Source organism: Chiroxiphia lanceolata, chromosome Z, assembly GCF_009829145.1.
Source record: "Chiroxiphia lanceolata isolate bChiLan1 chromosome Z, bChiLan1.pri, whole genome shotgun sequence".
Lineage (NCBI taxonomy): Eukaryota > Metazoa > Chordata > Aves > Passeriformes > Pipridae > Chiroxiphia > Chiroxiphia lanceolata.
The window spans coordinates 55,392,084-55,419,583 of NC_045671.1; the positions used below are offsets into that span (position 1 = coordinate 55,392,084).

At 39.5% G+C, this 27,500-nt stretch overlaps 1 protein-coding gene across 1 annotated transcript in view; it reads right to left on the bottom strand.

Annotated features, from left to right (window-relative positions):
• Positions 1–5,391: 5,391 nt before the first annotated feature.
• The window catches only part of MAMDC2 (MAM domain containing 2), a 55,484-nt gene continuing 33,375 nt past the window's right edge, over positions 5,392–27,500 (bottom strand). The window contains exons 7-14 of the mRNA XM_032676055.1: positions 25,634–25,727; positions 22,926–23,072; positions 21,765–22,030; positions 11,366–11,459; positions 9,490–9,642; positions 7,464–7,723; positions 6,664–6,748; positions 5,392–6,338 (exon numbers count right to left, since the gene is read on the bottom strand). Of these exons, the coding sequence (XP_032531946.1) occupies positions 6,277–6,338; positions 6,664–6,748; positions 7,464–7,723; positions 9,490–9,642; positions 11,366–11,459; positions 21,765–22,030; positions 22,926–23,072; positions 25,634–25,727 (1,161 nt within the window). The 3' untranslated portion in view covers positions 5,392–6,276. The remainder of the gene's footprint in view (positions 6,339–6,663; positions 6,749–7,463; positions 7,724–9,489; positions 9,643–11,365; positions 11,460–21,764; positions 22,031–22,925; positions 23,073–25,633; positions 25,728–27,500) is intronic.

Sequence of the window (27,500 nt, forward strand, 5' to 3'; positions counted from 1 at the left end):
CCCCCCCCCTTCGGCCCCAACGCCGGGCGCGCGCGCGCGCAGCGCTCTTATGGCCAGGGAGGGCGGGACTAAATTGCGCTGGAGCTCTTCATTGGCGGAAAGCGCGCCGTGCCGGCGTCTATTGGCTGGAAGGGCGCGGGTGCGGGGTGCGCGCCGGGGCGGGGCGTTGCGGCGGGCGAGGCCGCGCGGCGCGCGGGGCCGGTGCTTGCCCGCGAGGAGGCAGCAGCCCGCCGGTCTGTGAGGGGCGTCTGCTCAGCGGGGTAGTGTTTGTTACATTTGCAGCAAAGTAACAGGAAAAATGTTGTTTACACGTGTTCATTCAGGGACCAGACAACCTGCAGGGAGGATAGCCTCCCTTCAGAAACGTTCCTAAGAGTGACATACTCCCGGCGTCTCTCAGCAGGCGAGGGCTGAGCCTCGAGAAGGGTTTACTTTACAGAACGTTCGAGGATCTTTCATTTAAGGGGTTGTTTGCACCTTGCTGTGGGTTTTGGGGTCTTTAGGGACCCCTGGTGGCCTTCTATATGCTGTTGGTTTTCACCCTGGCTATGGAAGCTGCAACAACGGTTAAAGTTGTTACTACGGTGGCCGCAGAGCCCCTGAACGGGATTGCACCGTCTTGGCTTGTCACAAAACCCAACCTCCCGTTCACCATCACTTCTGCGTAAGCCATTTACAACATTATGCGGAGACTGCGGGAGCTGGGTCTGTTCAGTCCAGAGAAGAGTGAGGGGGGGATCTCATTAATGCATATCATATAAACATGTCAAAGGTCTGTGCCAAGAGGATGGTGCCAGACTCTTTTCAGTGGTGCCCAGTGACAGGACAGGGAGCATTGGCCATGAGCTAAAACACAAGACATTCCACCTCAACATGAGAAAGAGAGCACTAGAACAGGCTGCCCAGGGAGGACATGGAGTCTCCCTCTCTGGAGACATTCAAAACCCATCTGGATGCACTGTGTAACCTGCTCTAGGTTATGGCATGGGGGTTGGACTAGGGGGGTTGGAAGAGACCTCTGACCTCCAGAGGTCTCTTCCAACCCTAATAATTCTGTGATCTGGGCTAATGGTTCAGTAAATAATGTTTCAAGGCTGCCTGTCAGACAACAGGAGTTGGTGAGGCAGCAGAAGGTCCCAAAAGCAGACATTGTTTCTCCTAAGCTGAAAGGTGAGCTTAACTCGCAGGAGCCATTAATCAAGGCTGAGGCCTAATGAAAATTCCTGAGTGACCCAGACTGAGGAGAGGGGCAGGGGAATGCACCACAACAGACATCAAGTGGGGTTTTTTTTGAGGTGGGATAAGAGTCAATTTTTCTTTTTTTCAAAATGTCAGGGGTAGAACATTTTGACTCTGTCATGTGGCAGAGGATGCTCTCTTCAGCCTTTGACCTTACACAGTGGTCCTTTTGGAGCAGTGGATCTCCTGAATGAGGGCAGGCACATTCATAAACTCTGTTCAGATCCAGGTAGATAAAATGCCAGGTCTTTTACTACTTGGCTTGAGCTGTGTTAGTGAATCTTCATGACTGTAAAGTTTGGTTTATGTGTGAAGTTTGGTTTTGGTGTGACACTATAGTCAGAATATAGTTTCATTTACTTTAGCATAAAGCTAGACTGACAATATTATTTTATGTTGTTATTCTGGATTTCCATCGGCATAACCGAGATCTGAGTTCAGCCCTTGCCTTTGAAATTTATAAGAATAATGATAAAATGTCAACTGATGGGAAAATACTTAAAGAATATTAAACAGGAGGCTTTCCATTGATCTCAAGACAAGTTGAGTTCCACTCCACCACAAAGCTACATCTAGAGCAATCAAATACAAGCCTCTTAGTGTTTAGGGTGCTACAGTTGCTTTTCAAGGTTTCTTTTTCATATGCATTTTACAGACTGTGATAAAATTGTGAATCAAAGCAATTATTTTTAGTTCTCCAGTATCTTTTGAAGAAATTTTCAGACAGTAAACAGCCGTATTTAAGATCTTCACTTCAGCAACAGCAGGAAATGGGGGATTCTTGCGCTGCTGTCTGCATAATAACATTGTCTGTATTTCCATTGATAAGTGTAGTTGGTTATGACTGTAAATTGCTAAAACTTCACCATTGAGAAATACAACATCTAGTTCACTTTTCAGCATAGCACAAGAAGACTTGAGCACCTTCTTTGTCTCCCAGATGCATTTTGTCTAGTCATCAGATGATGTCAGTATTAAAGATCCATCTGGTGAAAATGTCACACAGTGAACCCAGCTCATGTGTCCCCTGCAATATACCACTTTTGACAGAGATTTAATATTCCATAATTCAACAGAACAGTGAGATAAAACAACTGCTTCTAATTCATCATGAGGACAAAAGTCACAGTATTGGATTGTACTGTAATGACTGATGATGACTTGTGTTAACAAATCACATGTTTCAGTATCAAAAAGCAAAAGCTTATTTTTGGCTACTACCAAAATCATGTCACCATTTCTGGATCAAGAGCTACATTTTATTAAAACCTCCACATCATCTGGTTGTTCATCTGCATTTTTTAAGAAATCTTTTATCCCAATACTTTTTATTTCATTTCCTAGTACGGCAAGTCTCAGAAAAACTGTTCTTTGCCCTGCTGTGGTCTCTGTACAGCTACCGCAGCAGTGAAGAAAGGAACAAAGAGTAAAAAAAATGGATCCAGAAATTAATTGCATGGGGAATCTCCTATTTGGACAGAGCTGACTGAGTGATTTTTCTCTTACAATAAAACTGAAGTTTGCCAGTAGAGAAATCTCAGTGCACCTTCCCTAGTATTTAAATGTTTTCTAGTCATTCTCTTCCTAGTCTGTGAATTTCCTCTTCTATAAACTGATATTCAGCAGGCATTGAAGTAATTGAAAAACATGTTTCAAATTTTCCCTCTGTTTTGTTTCCTGCAGCAAAAATGGTGGAAAGGTAATGTTGTTCCCTACTTAAGGAAGAACTTAGGCTTTTTTTTTTTTTTTCCTTGCAGTCAGGACAATACCTCACACCTGTGGATAAATGCTACCCTCACTGGTACTGCTAAAATCGTTGTAGCAGTGAGGTCCCTACAGAACACTCAATGGGGAGCAGGTGAGAGTACTTTCCTTATGTTTTTAATCTAGTAGCCTAAATCTGATTACTTTGATGGAGTGAAGCAGAGTTGCATAAATCTTCAGAGACAGGAATCTAATAGTTATACTTCATGCTTCATTTCATTTACAGAAAAGAGCCATCAGAAGTATGGAGAGCCACCAAGCCTGATTATTTTAAACATTTCATTTTCATTTGTTTTTTGCTTAGATAATTTGAGCTGAATGTTGATACCAAAGCATACACTTTATGGAACAAATGATTCATAGGAAACAGCCCATTGTTTCTGTTTGCTTTCATTTGCAGAATAATATCAAGACTGATGTGTTCATAAGCAGCTTACAAGGGAGACTGTAGGTAGATAGGATAGGCAGTTAAGATGTCCATTTCTTTTGGCTCTTCCTCAGTCTCTAGGAAACAATAAACTCCTTCAATCTGTGTGGTACTAAATGTATTGAACTGAAAAATCTCTTCTATTGATTTTGGCACCAAAATTAAAGTTTACTAAAGATGCAAGGACCTAGATCATCAAAAGTGCTGTTGATCCTTACAGGCTGTTAGGAAAAGTATATACTTAGTTCTGAAAGGAGCAGAGTGTGGTGGCTGTAAGATTAACTTCTACCACTCAGTACATGGCTTCTTGTAGCACTTCAGAAGCTCCCAGCTTTCTTAAGTAATGGGACCCACACATTTCACAGAATCACAGAATATGCTGAGTTGGAAGGGACTCACAAGGATCATCGAGTCCAACCCTTAGCCCTGCATGGGACCACCCCCAAGAGTCACACCATGTGCCTGAGAGTATTGTCCAAATACTTCTTGAACTCTGTCAGGCTTGGTGCTGTGACCACTTCTCTGAGGAGACTGTTCCAGCACCCAGCACCCCTCTAGCTGAAGAACCCCTTTCTAATAACCAACCTAAAACTCCCCTGACACAACTTCAGGCCATTCCCTCAGGTTCTGTCACTGGTCACCACAGAGAAGAGATCAGTGCCTGCCCCTCCTCTTCCCCTCACAAGGAAGTTGCAGACTGCAACAAGATCTCCCCTCAGTCTCCTCCAGGCTGAACACACCAAGTGACCTCATCTGTTCCTCATATGTCTTTCCCTCAAGGCCCTTCACCATCTTCATTGCCCTCCTTTGGACCCTCTCTAAGAACTTAATATATTTCTAATATTGCGGTGCCCAAAACTGCCACAATATTCAAGGTGAGATAGCATCAGTGCAGAGCAGAGCAGGACAATCCCCTCCCTCGCCCAGCCGGGGATGCTTGGCCTGATTCTTCCCAGGACACAGCTGGCCCTCCTGGCTGCCAGGGCGCTGCTGACTCATATTCAACTTGCTGTTGATCCCCAGGTCCCTTTTCATGGAACTGCTTATCAGCATCTCATTCCCCAGTCTGTACAAACATCCAGGATCGCCCCATCCCAGGTGCAGAATGTGGCACTTTCCATTGCTGAACTTCCTATGGTTGGTGATTGTCCAGTTCTCTGATTTGTCAAGGTCTCTCTGAAGGACCTCCCTGCTTTTGAGAGTCAGCAGCTCCTCCCAGTTTTGTGTCATCTGCAATCTTGCTTAGTATCTCTTCCAGTCCTGCATCCAAGTAATTTATGAAGATGTTGAAGAGCACAAGGCCTAAGATGGAGCCCTGTAGAACCCCACTAGTGACAGGTCACCAGTTTGATGTTACCTCAGTCACTATTACCCTCTGTGCTCGACCTGTGAGCCAATTGCTCACCCACCACGTGATGTGTTTATCCAGGTAGACATTTAGTCAGAAGGATCCTGTAAGAGACAGTATTGAAAGCTTTACTGAAATCCAAAAGGATTACATCAACTGGCTTCCCTTGATCAGCTGTGTGGGTTACCTTGTCATAAGACTAAATGAGGTTTGATAAGCCAGACTTTCCTCTCATGAAGCTGTGCTGGCAGTGACCAGTGACTGCATTGTCTTTCAGGTGTTTTTCAATACCTTCCAGAATAATCTTCTCCATAACTTTACCAGGCACTAAAGTGAGACTGACAGGCCTGTAGTTTCCGGGGTCCTCCTTCTTGCCCTTCTTGAAAACTGGCACAATGTTCACCAGTTTCCAGTCAGCTGGGACCTCTCTAGATCCCCAAGACTGCTCAAAAATCATTGAGAGAGGTTTTGCAATGACATCAGCAACTCTTTGAGGATTCCTGGATTAATCTTATTCTCTAAAGTTCAAAATAATGACTTCAGGGTATTTTATTAGGTTGGGTTCTTTCTCCTTATAGTGATTAGTATGAGGTCTAGAGAAGAGCAATAAGGCGATATTCAAAGTTACATTTTATTAGGAAGTTATAATAATTTCAAAAAAATCCCTTACACACAAATACAAAACCAAAAAATAAAAAGATGTGTGAATTAAGTTTCCTATTAATATAAATGCACGCATCTGTGGTTGGGTAAAGTGTATGTGCATTCTCTGTGAGTGTACAAACTGACTGAATAAAAAAATCCAGACAAAAAGACTTGCATGCCAGAAAACATGTAGCTTCAAAGGGTTTCATTTCATATAGTTCCAGCTTATGATGGATTATACCGAATACTAAAACTGAGTTTGTTATTGGCAAGGATGACAAATATATTTGTTATAGTAAAATAATACAGTATCACAAAAAATTGCCAGCAGAGTATTAAGTTTCCCAGAGAGATTTGTCATCATGAATAATTGCACTGAACCTTAAGGCTGTTACTAGTAGCTAGCACTATTTTCTTTCTTATTTCAAAATATTTATAATTTTCATAACAAAAATCCATTCTATCCCCAACACGAAACATTCACTGAATGCAAATTTAAGATAACACAATATTCCACTTTAATTGTGCAACTTTACTTTCCTCTTTTTACTTATATACCAGAAAGGTTAAAAAAAAATTTAAATGAATGATCTGTGCAAAATGGGAAGCCTTTATGCAATAACTGATACCTCCTGCAAAAGAGGAAAAAATATTTTAAAAAGTTATGGTCTAAGAAGCCCTGAGTCAAAAATTTCATTGCAAAGGCGAGGAACATGAGTGCTCTGAGTTCTTCCTATGTATCGGTGCATATTCAAACCAATCCAGTATTTACTTAAAACATATTTTAAAATAGGCAGTTTGTGCAGTTTCTCACATACAAATCTTCTATGCACTTTCTTTCAGCAGACTGTATTTAATACTCAATTTCGTTTAAGCTGTCAGGATAGCCTGATGAGAACTGAATTTCTTCCACTTCTAGAATACAAAATAGGAGGAAAGACCATAATTATTTGTATTTTAATCATACATAAGAACGCATGAAGCAGAATGCAATTAATATGCTGGATTTAAATGAGACTGCAATATCGTTTTTAAAAAATGTTACAGCCACTTTACTAGTTGAGTCTGAGTATGATCTCACATCGCATTAGAAAGCAAAAATTCTGCACTGACCCAGCAGTTACTAAATACTAAATTCAAACCCATTCAATGGGGAGTCAAGGGAAGAAGTATCATCCATCTAATTGAAACAAGCACTGTGAATTGCCAGGTGTCTCTTACGAGGTATATTTAAACTTACCTAAACAGGGTCCTGCCTGGAACAGAATATCATCAATAGCAGTGTCACTTCTCATTGACACACCGCGGATCACCTCAAAAATAATCTGTAAAGGTAAGACACAGCTTTTCATGAATCCCACAGGTGGACAGACTCAGAAAAATGATAGGCATGCAACTTATTCAAGGATCTAGTGTGTCCTGAAAGCCTGCTTCTTGGAAAGAAAGTTCTGTCCTCCATCAGATTGGCTTAGTCAGAGTAATTCAGTGCATGCTATGCTGAAAGAAGCAAGTATGGTCTCCCTCTCCTTTTTCCTTTCCTTTCCTTAGTAATTTTCAAGCTCTTAAGGGAAAGTGATTAAAAAGCTCCACAACATCTGTGGATGGTGATCAGTGCAATTTTGTGCCCAGTGCTGTTTTAGTCATTAGCAATTTCAACTTCCTCTTTCACAGAGAAACTGAATCAGGTTTTGTCTAAGGCAATACTGAAGTCATGTTGAAACCAAAGAGCTCTGGATTTGGATCATCCCTTGTCTTTGGTGCCATCTTAGAAAGACCACCCTTCAGGAAGCTGCCATTTTATCATAGCTCAGTGGCTCTGTCAAATCTAGACAGAGCTACAGACAGCTGAAGGAAAAGAAATTGCACAAGTGATCTAAAACAACCCTACCACTACTGACAACAAATGATGGAAAACAACATTTAAATACTTTAAAAAATTATTTTGAGTTAATAACTATTTTAATACTTGCAAACAATTCATGTCTTTAATAAGTTCATTTCAATTTTCCAATTTGACTGCTTCTTGCTTGTTTTTCTTACCTGGTAGTTTCTATCACTTTCATATTCTATCAGTCCCCTTAGCCATGAGATGCTTTGTTCCCCTGTCCTCCTCCACAAAGGAATCTCTTCATCATCCCCTTCCTTTTTTAGATAAACACTTAATAATCCAGTCCCAGCTCCATACATGTGATAGAAAAATGTCAAGCACTGTTTTCCAGATATTCCTCTTAGTAATCTTGAAAAAAGGTATGCTCTCTGTCCATAGACCATGTCAGATGCCTCTATATACATGTAGTACCCTTAAAAAGATTTACAAGCAAATATTAGCGAAGTAAAATATCAGCATGTTCATTATGCTCAACATGCTCATTATATTAAAAAAACTATGACTCAAACTATTTTGATAAAGATTTTTAAGATGTAGACTGCAGTGTTTGCGAACTGTAATATTTGTGAGACTGTAATAACAGTGGACTGTAATAATGGTGGGTTTGCATTCATAAAACCAAGAGCTGATTCAGTCTTTCTAACAAGTTTATAATATGATTCAGGCCTTAAAACTAAAGACAAATTATTTTATTATACTTTAATATGAGCTGTAGGCTTTGGTGTTTAATTCAAGGAGCTTTTAAGCATAGTGAAGAGCAAGGTCTTTGCAATGGATTGCACTAGGCTTGGTACAAATGATCTTGGAAATTCTCCAACACACTGTATGAAATTATTTTTTCTTTATGGACCTACTCTGTAGATAGTATTCCTTTTCATCCTTTCTCTTGACTGCTGCTTACTACCAAACTACAATCTGGCTTAGAGGGGGTGTCTCCAGTAGGGAGTTGAGCAGAAAACAGGACCCTGAGTATCATGACAGACAAGTATCCACTGGCTGCTGCTGCTGCTCCCAGCTTTTCTTCTGTCTCACTCATCCTTGGGAATCCCCTCTCCCTCTGAAGGCAATCTCACTCCCAGACCTGTGGTGGCAGAAGGGCAGATAACACCACAAAAAGAGAGCAGTGGGACTACATGAAGAGTTGCTGCAATGTCTGAGTTCACTATCTGCGCTCAGAGTGTACATCTCAAAACATGGAACAGCTGCTTTATGCAGCATATGGGACATGGGGATGCTCCTCAGTCTTCTGACACACCTCAGTTTGCTCCAACGGGCAATAGCTGAATGATAGATTGGAGGGGTATAATAAGTTTGCCTTCCAGCGATTAATGACTTGAACACTTAAAAACTTGGTTGTGTCTGATGAAACACACAGCAACAGAAAAGAATACAAAGCAAGAAAATACCATAGCTGCTCTTAAACCAGGAATGCACTATGATAGCAATCAATTCCTTGGAATTCAGAGACAGCTCCACGTACATCTGAGGGTACAGTTTAGGCAATGGTTGGTGCTGATGCAGCTCTCTGTGCACTTGCTTATACTAATGGGGACTCCACTTGGCCGAATATTTTAAATTACACTAGTGAGGTTGTGGAGCAGGTTTTCAAGACAAAGGGCCTGTGTGAGCTCTTTTATTTGCCATGTTTTCTTCTAAGTTTGAACCCAAAGTATGTTCATGCAGAAGAGATCCCAATCACTTGCACAACTTGCTGCAAAGAGATGTGTGAGATAAGGAATCAACATTGTCATAGGTGAGGCTTAAAAGGCTGTCAAAGTTCTAAAGTCAAGCTATTCAGCTATCAGCTACTTAATGATCTATATAAACTGAAAATAGGTGTAAAGTCAGTTTCAGGAAATATTCACATAAGCTAGGAGTTTGGAAGGAGCTTTTTCTGCGAACTCTGGGGAGCCATCCTGTTCTTTTATCTCCCAAAGGAAAGGGCTACTTTAGGATGTGACAACAGAACTATCCACATAGTCTGCAGATATTTCAGATTAAACATCACATTTTGAAAACCATTCATGGGTCCCTACGAAATGTGTTTACTTCACTGGATTAATACCTCTTCTGAACAGAAGCATAAAAACTTTCTCTATCATCAAGGTTATAATTTCAAAGTATTTTTGATTAACTGTCAACTTCTGTCCTGAAAGTTCAATGTGGGGCTTAACTCACCTACCCCAGTAGTGTGGTCTCCTTTTGGACCAGTGTAAGAAGTGGGAGTTGGACCCCTCTTCCTGTGCCAGCTCCCACGACCTCTCTTCTTTTGGGTAAACATACACTCATCTTTTTCAAAAGTACACTCTGCAGGGCTGAGCAGAAATGAATCTGTAAGGAGAGAACATAGTTTAAAACTTAAAATATATTAGACCTATATTTGGAGAGATAACACAGAAAATGTATTGCATTTACTCACCTGCTGAAATCAACATCTACCTAGCAATGCTTACAATAATCACAAGCTTATAAAAGCCAGCTTCAAACTGAATGAAATGTAATTTCATTTTCTTCACTGTTTTGAGGTAATCTGTGCTCTAGTTTAGCTCAGTAACATGTACTAAGATTCTTGAAAACATTTCATACAGTTTATTACTCTTAATCAATAATAATGGTTTGGACTAGATGATCTTTGAGGTCTTTTGGTTTTAATGATTTGTCTCAATGATCTTAGAGGTCTTTCCTATCCTTAGCAATTCTATGATTCCATAACAGGCTCTACCAGTGTAATTTTCTTCACTATTGTGGCACCCCAAGCAGATTAATGAGCTCTAGAATGTATAATGTGGATATTTAATGAGTCTTGTCAAAGACTGGAGTTTCTGTGATCTAAAATCAAGTGCTACATTTAGCTCTCCTATATTCCCTTGGCAGCAGATTCTACTACAGGCCACAGTCTACTACGACAGGCCACAGAGCTGTAATTACTATAGTATTTTCATCACTTCAATTCTATTAGATGATGCAAAAGGGAGAAAGTTGATAATTCAGGTGCTTGCCAGGAAGCTTCTGTCAGCTTTTCTGCTGTAGCCTGGTTTTGTTGTTCAGAAGTAGACACGGAGCTGCTTTCACTTTTTGAAAAGGAGGAAGCTTTGATATCTCTGGGGCATATTTCAGGCATTTGTTTTGCTCTGATCAGAGACAGCCTCAGTATGACTATACACCCAGTTACCAGTTCTGCACCTTTGGGTCCTTTTCCAATTACTTAGGAACTACAGAAAGGCAAAACAGACAGCTGTTGGAAATGCTTTAGAAAAATGGCATCTTGTTTTATATATGTGACTTCTCTCTGTTTTGTAATGGTTAGCTGCCTGAATGCATGAAAGCCAATCGAAAGAGGTCATTAAAGAGCTATTAGGACCATTGCAAAGATATGGCTTTATTCTGAAGAAGAATGGGATTATAGATTGTGCCTGCCTCATGAGAATGGTTTCTAAATTAGGATACAATCGTTGTACTGTCAACTTCAAAATGCCCCAGAAGAGGGAGTCTGGTGAGTTCAGAGAGGTTAGCCTGCACATGTCAGAGGGTAAAGTCTTGCTGAAAAACAGTCAGTTCCTCCCACTACAGGAGAGAGAGTTGGACTGATCTTATCTGTCTTCACTAGAGAACTGCAGCTCAAGTAAGGGACTGTGTCTTTGCCTTGCACAACTGTACTTCTGGGCTAAAAAAGAATAATATTGTCTTTTGAAAATATTGCTTTTGCATCCAATCCTGGTTTGTCAAAATCCATTTTGAAAACTACTTTTCCCTCAGTTGGACTTTTGGTTTATTTTAAATTGTAATGCCCTAAAAGGACCACTCACCTATATACAGCTTCACTGGAGTCAGAGAAGTTTATTAGGAGTTAGTTGGTACCCCTGTGAACAAATACTGGTACATATGCTACTTTGCAAAAATAGGATTTATGCAATGCTCATTGGAAAAAAAGAAAATACAAGAAACCACAGTGGGATGAAGGCAGCTGTAGGATAGGCTTGGAAAATGAAGGTATGTGATGAACTCTTACTAAAAAGGCTTCCAGCAGTTGGATGACAAATACAAATGGTCTTACCAGCAGCCTGGCAGCTTCCCAGGCTCAATGATACATCATCCAGTGCCACAAGTCCACAATCCCAAAAGCTTTTACACAAGCTGACAAAGACAACCTGCAATACATAAAGGAATTTCAGTTATCTAACAAAACCTGGCAATGTTAAGAGTCTGAAATTTTAGGTTTTTTTCTAAATGTGCAAAAAATGTTGTAATCTACAGAACAGAAATAATGATCCACTTTGTCTTGACACATACTAATACTGCCCATGACTGAAATTTTGGTTCCAGTGGGGATTAGATGTATGTTTTCAATCAACAGAAAGTATTTTCTCACTTTTATAGGCAAGTTATGTATCTCTGTATGTAATTTCCATTTTATTAGGAGACTATTTTTTTGCATATAAGAAAACATGACTTACTGAGATTGTTGTGGTTTTTTTCCTCCACAAAACCCAGCAAATATCCACAGATAGCTTACCCTTAAAACCAAGAAGTTTATCCATGGAAAAAAAAATTAAAGAGTAACGCAGACTGATGGGCAAGAGAAATGGCCATGGCGAAAAGCAAAGAACAGTAGAGATGAAATGAAACTACTGCATAAAATGAGATTATTCATAAATGGTGCAAGGCCATAGTATCATAAAGCATGAGACTGGAAATGCTATGCATAATACACAGTGTTCATCTGAATTTGTGAAGATTAAATAAAAACATCCAAGATGTTTTATTTGACTTGATACAGGGGGTTAGGCCCAAAAGAGTTAACTAAGAAATTTGGGCCTGCAAACAAATTACCAACATCTAAAACGATCTGTACCCGTTCTGTTCTACTTACTGGACCAAAAGCTTAAGAGAATAGTACAAGAACATGTAATAGGCCTAGAAGCAATAAATTAGAAATACAACAGGATCAGGTAGACACTTGAATAGGAGAAATAGGCCTGGAGCCAGGGCTTTTTCCAGGCTTCAGTGAGCGGGTCAAGAACAATGGAAGATAAGAAGGGTCAGGCTGACGAAGATGAGTTAAAGCCCCCAGACCCACCAAAATTGAGGGCCAGGAGAAGCACCGCCCCAAGCCCCGCCTGAGCTCCACCTATACTCTGCCTATTATTAATATGCATAGATAGATGTTGTAATCACTTGAATATGCATTTAATCACATCTGAAGATTGTATAAAAATGCTGATTTTGTGTGAAGCCTTTGAGCAAGTTTGTCCAGCGCGAGCTGGCTTGCTCCCAACGTTGAATAAACAAATACCTTGCTGCTTAAAGATAAAAAAGTCTCTGAGCAGTTTCTTGGACCGATTTTTCAGATTCAGACTACACATTAATTCTGCCATGAAAAATACAAGTCACTCATGAGATAACAAAATAAAACGTAAAGAAACTGTAAGACTCCAGTTGCCCTTCTCCAAAGGCCGACACATATCTATTTGAATTACAGAAGACACATTAAGATTTATTTTGTGAAAATACTGCTGGCGGTTTTCTTGGCCTATCTACTCCAAACCATCTGTCTGACCATTGGGGTTATGACCATAATTTGGGAGGAGCTTTTCAAAACAATTCCTTTGTGATGAGGTCTGTGCTAGTGACTGGAGACGGAATGAGTGTCACTTCCAACAGTTTAATATTCTGGAACAACTGTGAACATCTCTGTTACATATTTGAGGTTAAATGCTGAGGGGGTCTCAGTGCTCTGAGCTGGAGGACTATGACTGCAAGAATGATCAGCTCCCAGTAGACCCTGAAATTGTGCAGGATCTGCTGCTCCAGCTGGATCCCTACAGATTTATGGAGCCTCATGGGATTCATCATCACTGCTGTCTTAGCCTTAAGATTTAACAGGACAAAAGGTGTTTCCTACTTTTAAGTTCATTCTCAGGAAACAGGTGCAAGCTATTAAAAATGGTAGCACCTCCTGGAAAAAAGCATAAAATAAGATACTGATGTTGGGTGGACGTCAGTCACCAGAATTTTAATAAATGCATTCTGGTGAACACTTGTAATACACTAAAAACATATTATGGTCCTAAACCCACGAATCTTCTGACAACCACATATGTAAGGGTGAGGTCAGTCCTCATTTGTGAAACAACATTTCCACACCATGGAATTGTTTTAAGTGATGCTTTCCTATTGACATCACTGGGAGCAGGATCAAGTTCTTTATTCTTAGATTGCAGTAATTTGTTCCATACAAGGTATGTAATTACACACTGGATACTGCAGAAGGCACTCCATTTCAAAGGCATTGCAACAATAACTGTGGCCTCTCAAAAGCCATTGAACCAGTAGCCTTTGTACAACAAAAAGATTCATCTGATTCAGTGACACTTGTAAACTTGCTCAGCTTTGCCATCTATAGCTTAAGCTTCACTAATTCTCCACTTGACTTTTGTGGTGTTAAGTGACACACTGCCATGAGCAGACTTTGTAATTGCACAGGGATGGGGCGGAGGAACTTGTACTTGGGAATGGGGAGCTTCCAGTATTAGCAAATGTACTGAAATTGCTTATAGTCCCCTCAGCGTATTCTGTGGTATTCTTGATTTAGTTTTAGGCAATGGACTAGAAGATTTTCATTCACAGGTCACATTTATTCACTCTTCTTTTGTTCTAAATATCCTTTTCTGTCATAAAGGGAAATATTTGACTATTTAAACTTTACGTGCCAAAACTGTATCAATTTGGATTTATTCAACTGCTCATTTTCCCCCTGTGTCAGATCTCTGAACCCTTCCTACAGTCTCGATAGAAGCAATCTCATGATATTTTGCATTTGTTCTTGTTTTGAATAAAATATTTGCTAGGTCAATTCTTCTAAAATTCTTCTCTTCTTGCAGAAGAGAATAGGGGATTCTTTGTGCTCAGCTTGTACTTTCTTCATATAGCATGGCAGATGAACAGTGTACTAATTGTTTCCAGCTAGGTAACAAATATTCTTGGACTTGCATGCTATCTTGGAGGCTAAACTAAAAACATTATCCAGTGCAGGCAGTTGTTGCCTGTGTTACTGAAAAATAAAACATATTTCTCATGTTTCTTTTTGTTCCAATAACAGGACACAGCTAGGGCATCAGTTTCCTTCCAAACTATTACTCTAGTTTATGGAAGCTGGTTTGTTTATTTTGCAGTGCTTAATCAATGCTCCTGGTCTTCAACCTCAAAGTATCAATAATCAGTTCTTAGCATTTATCCTGGATTATATCAGGTATGGGCAATGCCAGATGAGAACAGCTGTTAGAGCAAGCTTCTGCCAAGACATCTCGTTGGGTTGTGCTGCAGACACTGGGTGAGGTGGAAGGGACTTCTCCTTGGCACTCTGCATCTCTACAAGCATATGTGAGTTAAAACATATGCATATGAAGTTAACCTGCTTTTGGAGAAGAAATAGTAGGACATACAGTAGGGTACCTGCAGTGTAAGGAAGAACTAATGAGGAAGCTTATAAAAGGAGGTTTGGAGGCAGCTGGACTCAGAACAGGAGAAAAGGAGAGATTCCTCTGGATCCCTATATTTTCTGTGTATATCCTTTTCTCCTTGTTTATCCCAGGAAGTGTAGCTCTTGCTCAATTAGAGAGCCAGACCAGCCAAGAAAAACTGTTAAAACAGCCCAATCTGGTGAATTAAAAGCAAGCTATGCCTCTGCAGCAAAGTAATTTACCTGATTCCATCCTAGTGAATACTCCTAGATTCAAACTACACATTGTACATCAGTGTAGACACAAAACTTGGCCTGTCACTTAGACACATTTAGGTTCGATTTTTTAAAGGAGAAAGGCAGTTATAGTGGAGTCTGAAGTAGGGTTTTGTGAGAAGCTACTGTTGTAACTTCACACAGTGATACAAATCTCAGTATTATGAAATAAAAAATAATTCAAACACCAGAAACAAAGATGAGACATGACACAAAGAAGCAGTCAAGACGTTTTCACAAGACAGGGAACCTGACTTTTCAGTCAGTTATGCAAGCAAACAGCTGTATAAGCATGCAAGCCAGGGACCACCACTGGCACAAAGAACCATTCTGAATGTCTACAGCTGGAGAAGCTCGCACACACTGTCGAGCAAGAATCTGCATTTCAACAGTGTGTGTGTGTGTGTGTGTGTGTGTGTGTGTGTGTGTGTTTGCGAGTATACACCACCATGGGAGGTATTTCTTCACAACAAAGTCCAAATGCCTGTAGACCAAACTACTTCCAATTAACTTAATTAAACTAGATTTTCTTTGGCTTAAATATTCAGAAACTCATTTCTCGAGAACACAAGTAAGCTATTAAGCCAAAATTAGAATGTCTGCAAGCTTCTGTCATTTGAAATAAATTGATTTAAAATGGCACTTGCCAGGCAAGTTCAGTTTTTTGCCATGTAAATACAACGAGCTCCTGCAGGGGAAAAAGAACAGATTATGAAAGCTTCTATATAAATAACTGGATAACATTGGTAATAAGCTTGTGACAGTTGAACCAATATTTTTGAAAATCTTTCCTGTCCAAAGGCAGAAACAAACAATGAAAGAGAAACATAAAGTCTGACAGAATAACCTAGCACCACAGACTGCTTATGATATGTCTCTTCCCACTGGATTGCACTGCCTAGTAGAGCACACTGGCTGCACACAAATGTATACAGACACTTATGTTCCCATTTGTCCGCCAGCACCTTCCTAGATTTCTACAAATCTACTGATAGGACTCTATCCTCATTTCAATGTAACAGTTTCCTTGGCTCTTTTTATAGAGATTCTTGCCTTTAGATCAAGAAGTCTTTTCAGAGGAGGTGGCACTATAGTATCATAATACTGAGGACCCAGAACAAAAACTGAGCAAAAAAATAAAGTGTCAGTTAAGTATCACAGACACCAAAAAGCAGTATGTAGTATTTCATGCAACATATTACCTTGCTTAGCTACTGTGAAGATGCAGGCTTCCTAACCTGAATAACTTTCTCAGTTTCCAGTATGTTGTTTCCACAACCATATGTCAAGCACCACAGTCAGTGAGGTTGCACACTTTGCAAGCGCTATCCTACTATTTACAAACCCTACCACTCTTATTTTAAACATACATTTCTGGTGACTGTTCTTCAAGAAGTTTCTTACTTTAGAGGTAAGAGAAGGAAGGACAGAAGGGCTATACTATAAAACCACAGCTCATTCCAAACTCTTTAGGGTGCACAGATTATTGTGGGAAGACTGATCAAGAGTTTTGTCAGAACAGTACCAAAAAGCTTTTTTATTTGACACAAGTGAGGGTTTTTCAGAGGAGGAGGAGGAGGAAGAGATGAGAATGTTTGCCCTCCTCCACTTGGTGCCCAATTAGAGAAGTGCGTCGTTCATACCAGTGACTCAGTCACAGGGATCTAGAACCTCATCATATATCCAAAATTGCTTTAGTCATTTACCTATGACTTTGGTAGAGAAGCAGGAGACACAAATTTCTCATTAGCAAAGAGAAGTGCTAGAATAATTTAATATTGAGCATCACCACAGTTATGATGTGAGAACAGAGGTCCGAAGAACATCAGATCAAGTCCTAGAAAGGTGGTAGGGTAGTAACAGATGTTTAGGGAAAAAAGTACAAGAAACAAATCAGCCCTAAAGCTGTTATATTATGTCCAATCCCCAGAAAGCTGAAGGATTGACTGAACTGGAGGTCACAGTTAAACCACTGTGTTTACAATCAATGTGAGGTCTATTTTCCATGAATTTGTCTAATTCCTTTTGTTTGTTTTAAACCGTGTAAATATTGAAGTGCAACACTCAGTCACTTGATTTTGCTCTCACACAACTGCAAGTAAAATTAGTTATGGAGGATGAGTGAAAACAAACAGATGAACTCAAAAGAGATTGAGAATAAAACATCAAAGAGGGAGAACATATAACTGAGAGTTTGAAAACCAAGAAATGCTGCCACAGCTACTCTGATGAAAGTAGAATGGACTATTATGATGCCATTTACCTTTCTGAAGATTTGATTTTGAAAACTGTGAGAGGTATTCAAGCACTATATCATTAGGTAACACTGCCAAAACTTGAATGAATGGATAAACAACACAAGATGTTTGCTTTTGAAAACTTGAGCTTCAGAATGGTGAACCAAATCTAGCAGAAATGAGCAGAACTGGTATAAGCAGACCCAGGTGAAATCAAACCTTCATTTTAATCTACGCATTTGGACTTTGTTGTGAAGAAATACCTCCCACGATGGGGTATACCCACAAACACACACACACACACACACATACAGAGTTAAAATGGAGATTCTTGCTCCACAGTGTGTGTGAGCTTCTCTAGGTCTCACTTAACATGTGAAATTTTCTTTCAATTAGCTCTTACATTTTTCTGCCATGTGTTGCGCCTGGAAGATCAGTTTCAATAGAATCAAATCAAAAGAAATCTGCATATTTCAGACTTAGGTTTTTATGCTGCCCTTCAAGAGGCAAGAAACCATGAACAGTTTAATTTATTTTAAAAAATAACAGAATTTTTTTTCCATTTCTTCCTTTCCACGTTTATTCCCTGGGCACAGTATAAAAAAAATTGTATGTGTAAGAGGGACTTAAACCAACTGAAAGAGACAATGCCTGAAGTACAAACTGAGAAATCAGGACTTCAAATTTCCTGCCTTCTCACTAGCATTATATAGCATATGTATTTGCAGTACATATGTACACATATATACATCCATCCACACATACATATATATATAAACATTTATGACTTGCTTAGCTGGCTTATACCCACCTAATCTTTACAACATCGTATTTTCAAAGTGTCATATTAAAGCCAACTGGCCAGCTTCACATTTCCTGCCCACAGAATTCAAGCCATCAACTTGTGCCAGACTGCAGTTAGCTAATTCAAAAAGAACTTGCAAAAAACATTACACAAACCAAGAGATGAAAATCTGAATCTTTTTATTGTCCCAATGCAAACAAACATGCTAACAAAATTAAAACATATCAGACAGATTTTATATTGTTTCCAAAACTTTGCGAGTAGTATTCGTAGTAGGAGAAAGATAAAGGACATGGGTAATCAGGTATTTCAGTAGAACCACCTTTTGGCTGAAAAACAATTATGACCTTCAGGACATATGACTGCCATTAAGGTACTGCCAGGAGACTGTTTACTGTTTCTACAGCCGCTGACCCAATCTACAAGTCACACCTGGTAACCAAGAAGCTGCTCAGCCAAACTACTGTGCATGCCTACAACTTATCATTCATGTCTAGACATGCTGCATCTCAGAAAACAATACGGTAGGCACACTGGCCACTACATCTGTAAGAGCAAAAGTGGCAGCCCTATCTTATTTTGAGACCACATCTCTCCACTAGAAGACTGTTTTTCACTTGCTTATAGCATTGCCAAGACACAATTATTTCATCTCAGACTTTCCATGCTGGGTCCTTACTTCAGGCTTGCTTTGGAAGATTTAATCCAAAAAAGTTCCATCATTTCCAAGAACAAGGCTAAGAAAAAAAGGGTTTACTTTGCCCCTATTAAAAAAAAAATAAATGTGAAAAGCTTGAGCACTCCTAGGCTTTGGAGCGGGAGCAGGAAAGTGTCATACTTTGGTCTTTGTGCCAGGACTGTGCTTTCTGTCAAGTCCTTAGTTTTTGAAAAACTAGAATTTGTAAGAACTGGGACAAGCAGGGCAAACAGAGTGGGACACAAACAAGATTAGAGGGGGGAAAATTGGACTGTCCAGAGCCAGAAGCCAGAAGTAAGATGAACACTGGCATGGGGAGTGGGGTGGGAGTGGTTCGTTGCCTATGGGGTAGGTTAGATAACATAAAGATGCCTCAGTGAGGAGGAAAGAGACACAAGCAAGGTTGGAGGAGGCAGGACAAAAGAGGTCAGGCTTCTCTTGTGTTTCTCAATGCTGTCTCTTCCTCTGGAGCCTGAAGTGTAATCTCCAACTTGCTGGTTCCCACCACTCCTTGCTGTCAGGCAAAACATGTTCTGATACACCTCCACTCTTACCCTTCATTGAAATAAGTGGTTTTTGCCAGGTATTTCACTAGGTGCTAGGCAGGCACATCTTCACAGATAACTAATCTAGGTGTTTATACAATGCCACACAGAGTTCTTTTATTTCCTTCTGTTGGCGCAGAAAAGAAGAAACAAACAAAATAAAGCATGAAAAGACCTTTTAAAGCATTAAGGTTGAAAAATTGGGCATGAGGTTGCAAGGAAAAGCCAGAATCAGGTCCACTGTGCAACTTCATTCAACCCTGCTTGCGAATATTACAAGCAGACGACCTGTAACTACATTAGGTTTTAACCCTTGCCTTATGGCAGGCAGACACACGCTCAAACTTTAGCAATATTTGTCTTTTATATGCTGCCTTCTCATCTCTAAACATATCTTGGTGTACTTTTCCATATTAACATATTTCAGAACTTCACCCATTTTCTTCCATGTACTATTTATCTAAAGGAAAACTTCATAAACTGAATCCCCTGCAAAATAGATAGTTATTTGGCTAAGGGTACCTGAATTGTGATAGGCTGGATACATGCTGACTTCTCTAAAGCCCAATACATCTCTCATTTCATGATATTTGAGGAATGCCTCCTCAACAGAAACATTTTGCAACTTGTTTCCATGGGAAAGAAGGGTTTCTTTCGGAAGACCTGAAGCACCCAGTGAAGGTTTTTCAGAACTGCCAGAGGCCAACAAACCCTCCTGCTGCAGAGCATGGCATTTCTCCCCTCCTGCAGACCTTCAGGCTCAGAAGCAACAAGGACATTCCCTTGACTTCTTTATTCTCCTCTGTGCTTTTCTCCCCATCAGTTACTGAGCACAGAGAGAATGGTAACTACAGACATGAAAACTCTAATTCATGAAAAGATTTCCATTGCAGGTAAACTTCTTTACAACTGTTTTAGATATACTGACTTCTAGAAAAACATAAAAATTGTACTTCGCAAATTCATATTGTAAAAGATTTTTTTATGTAAATGCCTGAAGCGAAAAAAACCTCAGCCACCTCCAATGGCTATAAACCATTTTTAACAGAATTGCTCACGTCATCATTACTCATGCAGTTTATTATGCTACTGAACCTTTTCAGAAGCAATAAAGAGATAAGTAAACTGTAGATGGTAAAAGTAAATGGCTCGCCTTCTTAACCAATACTTTTCCTAATTAAAAAGAAAAAAAAAAAGAGAAAAATACTTTTATGCAAATATCCTGGAATGACACTATGAGAAACTTATCTATCATGCACTTGCTGTGCAGTAATGAATTTTTTTTGTTCTATAAAATAAAGAGAATTAGAAATTCTGTTATGTTTTATGCATAAATACATAAAATCCCATCAAATTTTTAAGGTACCAGGTATCTGAGAAAAAACACTAGCCAACAATTAGAACTGAAATTTTTAGCATATATTTGCTTATTGATACAGTCAGGCAACTGGTTTTTGGTGAACTTTTTGAGTGTATTTAGTTCAAAGGATAAACAGCCTTTTTTTTCTTCCCCAAGAAAATTTAAACTCAGTAACTACTGCCATTTCAAAAACTAATTTGTAGTGGACAAAATGCTGAAGATGTTTGTCTTTGATTTAGAAGTGCCTGAGTTGCAAGACAAGCTTTCATTCATATGTTCATTGTACTATCACATGGAAAAAAAAGCTGGACTAATCTAAATGTCAGCAGGTAGTGATCCATCTGGTCCTCCTTAGGTGACTCACAGATAGTGAAAATGCATTACAGAATTCAGGATAACCACAGAAGATGTGCCTACAGAAATCTCTGCAAAAGTCAGTCTTTGTAAGAAGAGTGGAGAAGAGGAATAACAAGGGCTTAAGGACTTACTCAGGAGGTGATGTCAAATACTGCCTTATTAACTTGCTGAGATAACATAGTGACCTCTCCAACATGACACTGCAAATTCTTGAAGTCCATTGCACTGAATTCTGGTTTCATATTCTAGTAAAGCAGTTGAGTTTAGGGAAGTAGGATGAGCTCCCTGTTTTGATCAGAACTTAGAAGTAGTGATTTTTTAGATTAATTAAAATCTGTAATTGAGTATGAAAATTATGTGACTCACATAGGAAACACACAAACAAAATGATGGAATGTGGAGCATGCTGAGAAACTGAAACACAACTGGCTCTTGTTAGAGCTCCTCTGGCAAAATCTCCAGCAATATTGTGACTACAGTTGAGGACACTGGGAAGCACTGCCCCATTCCTGGTACGAAGCCCCTGTATTGGGGCTCCCGTGGGAGCCAGGCTGTGAAGAAGCATTCTGGTCCCCATGGTACTGCCTGAGGAATACTATTTCACTTTGCAGGTATAGCTCACTTAGGATTAATCCCCAGATAACAAAGAACCATAAGAAGAGAAGGCAAGGAAAATCCCCATCCAGGATTTAGCAGATTTGAAGAGTTGACTCTTACCTTGCAAGGCATAGGCTTTTTGAAGGAGATTTCAGCTTTAGTCCAAACTCCCTTTGGAGAATCCAAGACAGACCAGATTTTGTCTTGAACAACATGATTCTCCTCGAAGATATAAACTGCAAGAGTGCCACTCATTTTGAAAAACCCATATAAGGCATAATAAAAACTCAGACAAAATTGCAGGTTCCCTGGCAGGGTAGGGCCATATAGACGTCCAATGTACCCAGGCTGTGATGTATACTTTGTGTTCGCCAACAAGTAATAACCTGCAAGACAGCACAATTATTATTTCTAATATGCTATCAGCACAGCTGATTTGCTATTAAAGCAGCTTCTGTTATTGCATCAGACTTTGGCTACGAGAAACAATTTCATCTGGCAAGAAATAGATTATCACACTCTGACAGGAAATAACAATTTTTTTTAAAAGCATCCTGTCTACTTCTAGCTCAAATGGCATATTGCTAAGTTACCAGAAATAAGCCTTTTTCAAATTTACCCTGAAAAATTCCCTGTCCTGCTGGCCTCACTGGAAAACTAGCTGTTTCAAGCTAGCAAGATCAAAGAATGGAAGGTAAGGCACAAGGCCTGTTATTCCCTGCACCAAGTATAAAGAGGTGAGACTTTACCACATGTGATTAATAACCATAAATATTCTACATAAATAGATGTCTGAGTTTCAGAACTTGTTAGTAGTCCTTTCACTATGTGGATTCACTACACAGTATTTCAGTTTTCCCTTAGCAATGCCAACTATCCTAAGCTCGGAAGAGCCCACCTTTCCACTACAGTAAAAACAATGCATTAAGCTATTATTACCTTTACTTGCATATTTTTGTGGAATCATCCCTCCAGTGACTATAGAGCACTATAGTGAAGATACTCTGATTTATGGGCCTGCATGACTATTCATGACCTTCCCACTTCACACATGGGGAATCACAGCTAGGGTTCCAGATAGGACCGAGTTGTGTACACTGATTTTTAATGGCAGAGTTGCAGTGAGGCAAATTAACCAGTGTGCCAGTAACATTACTTAGCAGAGTGAACAATGATACAACAGATTAACCTTTATATAACCTTTTATATACCCTTTATATAACCTTTTATATACCCTTTATACATGTTTGACTCTTCTAAGGAAAAACAGTTTTGATTTACCAAACCCGGTAGTGTGATCTCCTGCTCTATAAACATTGCGCTTCACTTTCACTCTGCTCCATCCTGGGCCATCTTTCTGATCTTGGTAAAAATTACACAGATCTTCCTCAAAATTGCAGCCTGCATTGGCAGGATCGAAAAGAGTTCCTAAAAGATAGATGTATACATTCTGTTAGGAAGAGCACAGTGTAATAAGCATAAATATCTGAAGCAGAATGATGCCAAAGCATGCTCTGGTTCACCTTTCTTTGCTTTACAGAAGACAAGCAAGTGCAGAGATGTTACACATATATAGTACAAAGTCACAATGAAATCAAACTATTACTTTTCTATTGCAAATTGGTCTTATATTCTTATATTTTTGCTGGAGCCAAGAGGAAACCTCCTTCATAGCCCCTTCAAAATATAAATGAGCTATAGATATTAAGAGAAGATTCTTCTTTCAGGACATAATGCACAAAGACATTCAGACTATTTGTTTTCATCCTGCTCCTTCACGCAAAAGATATTAGGACAAAATGAGTGTGAGTGTCTGCCTGTGTGTGCATGGATATCATATTTTCATTTTAGTTTCCAAAGGGATAACTTTTGGACATCAACATTCAATATCTTTTTAAAGAGAAGTTTTTAAAAATCCTTTTGTAATCATGTATAATGTGCGTGTAAATGCATGCTGTAAATATGTATGTAAAACACTTTTTAATTCATGTACCACCTCATGGCTACTGACCTCTGGAGCTTGCCTCACATATTTCAGCACTTTAGCAGTGAGGAAAGCTGAACAATTAAAAGCAAAGCTAAATCCCCCAGCCCTGCAGATGCCTCCCTCTTGACCTGCAATACTGAATTCATGGATCAGGATTTGCTTTAGTCTGAAAAAACGTCCCCACGGTGAAGGGGTGCTTTTAAGTAAAGCACTTTTACTTTAAAAGCTTCATCAGTCTCTTATACCAGATGCTGGGGAAAGGAGAGGCACAATCCAAAGCCATCATGCAGATTTGGCTACATCAGGAGTCCAGATCCAGGACACTGTGTACATAACTCTGCAGCAGCACATGTGACCCTTCTTCATGGGGACTAAGAGAGATTTCCAGCAGGGGCAGGGAAACAGGCAGTTAGCTTCAGGAGAAGCAAAATTTTGGCTTTGGAGGGATGTCTGTGGTCTTTTCAGCCTCAGATAGGCCAAATCTAAGCACTTTGTGTCTTACTCTGCCTGCGGCCAAGGCCTCCCATCTCTGCTTTCCTAGTTAAAGAAAATGCAGCTGTAGCACTACCAGGTCCATGCAGCATTAAACCCATATTCTGATTCATTCTTTGCTGAGCAAGTTTAACACTCTGGTACCTTCTGAACAAAACTTCCAGAAGAAATAAGGAAAAAACGTAGTGCTGTTATATACACTGTTATGGCTGAATACAAGATCTCTTGTTTTTTACAATCTCTACTCAGAAAAATTGAAGATGAAAATATGAGATAGGTCTGAAGGATCAAACAGTGTATGTCGTACTGCAGCAAGATATAAAACAGATTATTTGCATTCATTTCTCAAACAGAAAAAAACCCCAACAACCAAACCAACCTTCAAAATCAGAGTTAGTAGCTGAACCTATCATATTCAGAATAGATTATGAGCCATTCAGATTAAATCTGAACTTCAACCATTGGGGCAGAAAATGCTGTAAAATTTATCCTATACTTCAACACATATAAACTGTCTGAAAATTAAAACAGGAAACACAGTTGAGCACACAGCTCCCATCTCTGGAATACCACAAACACAACATGGGATTTTTGTTGCAAAACAAAGCAAAACTGAAAGAGATATTGAGGAGATAATGAACCAGATTTACTCAGCCAGGAGTTGTGTGGATTACTAACATATCTGGAATCTACCTCCTTCAGGAGTGATACTTCAGCAGTGGAGGCAGAGCTAGCAGATACTCCAAGCAAGTAAAAACAGGGCAAAAAACCATCTTTTTCCTTGATCACTTCAAAGCATTAGCCAAAAAATTCAAACTTATGAACAAAGGAGTAGGTAGGAAACCACTAATCTACTTTTGACTAGTGTTAAATGCCCCAGTAAAACCCAGGCAACCAGCTACTTAAGAGGCTGAATTCACAAATGACAAAATCCTTTGCCCCAACTGCCTCTACAGCAAAGGTCACATGGATTCAGCTGATGTCTGCTGCTGTGAAAACCTAATAAAAACCTGAGAGCCACGCCACTGTCTGAGATGAGTAATACATCTTGGAAGAGTGAAGACAGGAAGGCAAGGCTCATGTTTTGGCTCTGAAGAACATCTCAGGGCATATGGAATGAAGAAGAATGCCTATACTGGCATTAATGAAAAGCCCAGGACATTTTCTTCCTTATACCATCACACCTGGTAAATCTGCCCTCTCTTTCTGTGCCAGGCCTGCAAGTGGTAATTTCTCAAAACCTGGAGGGATGCAAATACAGCATTCAGTCTGGCACTCCAGTTGCAAAACCCCGAGGCGAGGTCTTTGGAAAGGAAGCATTAAGGACTAGTTTCTAAGTCAAATGAATGGCACCAGTGTTATCTGCTGTTATGTCACCAGAAGGAAAAGGAGCCCAATGGGACTGGTCAGTTGAGAAGGTAGCACCAAATATTGCAAATACTGACAGTTCAGAGGGGCAAAGCAAAGGGGGAAAACAAGGGCGGTAAATAGCAATAAGAGCTCATCATACCTGTCTGATTGCTGCAGTAAACTGGAGAGAAAGAAATGTCATCAAGGGCAACGTAACCTCCCTTGGCACTGTTGAAAGCAACTTCAAATACTACCTAGAAATTATAATAAGTTGTTATTCATCTGTCATATACTCAGCAATAATTTTGGTACATATTTTTGAAATAAAGAATTCTGACTGGATGTTCCAGACAGACTCTAGCACTGTAAATGTTAGGATAAATTAAATTATATCACTTATTAGGGATATAAATCAGAGTCTGACCTCGACACCAGATCTTTGTCCGCTCAGGGCCAAGGAAAAAACAAAGGGGACATAGCTCTTCTGCTGCTTTATGAAGCATCAGTTTTAAAGATGCAGTAAGGCTTCTGCCATATTGTACAAAGACAGTATTCACAATCTTCAGTCTGTACTGACTAGAACTCCAAAGCTGTCTAATTATTACTGTATCTAAAATCTATCTGGATCAAGAGCTAAAAACCTCATGTTCATTACTCTCCTATTAAAATATTAAGTTTTACTGTTTTCTGTAAACATCCTCAGACACTGAAACCCATGACTTGGCATCAGCTGGCAGGGAAGATTTCCTTTACAAAATTTATTTAAGAACCAGAAAAGTTATTGCTGTGCTTTGTTTACCACAAAGATCAAACAATATTTGTACTTAGTCATTCCCAAAGGACATGATTTCCTCAAGTAAGTGGAGGACAGTCTATAACTCTTGAGGAAGTGTCTTCAAATTTCTCTTAAGTATCAAAGGTCTGAGTTACAGAAAAACTTTGAGAAGACGCCTGAATCCCAACGCAACCCCAGGGACAAAACAAGGATATGAGGATAAATGCTTTCAGAGCAAGATCGTGTTCAGTGAAAGCAATGCCTGTGATGTCTTGCCTATGGATGGGAGCCAAACTAGGAGAGCTGTGAAAGAACCCTGAGCAATCTCCTTTAGCCATATGAAACAAAGAGGAAGACCCTCTTGAAGCAACTGAAGAAATTATATGCAAGGTTTAATCTTATTTCTATAAAATAATCTTTAAAATATTTACTGTGTTGGATTACATAAAAGTTCATTAGGGAGATTAAAGGCCCATCTAGCCCCGTATCCTTTTTTCAACAGAGAGCATCTACAGAGAGAATTGAAGACAATGGCAGGCTTTCAGTTCTTCTTCCCTCACATTACATTCCTGATGGATTCTTTCTTTCCCATTAATTGTTCTAATTAGTTTTTTAACTGATCCAAATAATGGCATGCATAGCATGCTGTGGAAGTGAGTTCTACAGATATGTCATATAAGAAAATATATTCAGTTTAAAACTGTTACCTGGTAGCTAAGAATTTGGAACAGCAGTGTAAATTATGAGAAAAAGGGCAGTTATATTTTCTGTGTTATTCATGACTTTTAAGAACCTCTAGCATATTCTACTTCAAACTTTCTTTTAAGGGCTGCAAACTGCTATTTCATTAATGTAACTTCTCCATACTTTTGATTATCCGCATCTCTCCCTCTTGTAGTTCTAAGATATTCTTTTTTAATTGAGAGGGCTCAAGTTATATACTCTACTTATCACAAGGGTACCCTGTGCATTCATCCAGAGGTATAACTTCCTCTGTTTTACGGTTTATTCCAGTGTAGCCAGTTTCCAACATTCTGGATGTTTTTTTGAATGCCACTAAGAAATCAGAGGGTATTTTCACAAAACTAACCACAGTAATGCCAAGCTCTAAGTGATTATTAATTAATTTCCATTGATAGTCCTAGGACTGGTTTTGTCTTCTTCCTTTGTACGTATTGAACCAGTAATTCACTTACCATTCAATATTACGAGACTTTATCAGGGCTACTCTCTTTTCCCTTGAAGTCTGACA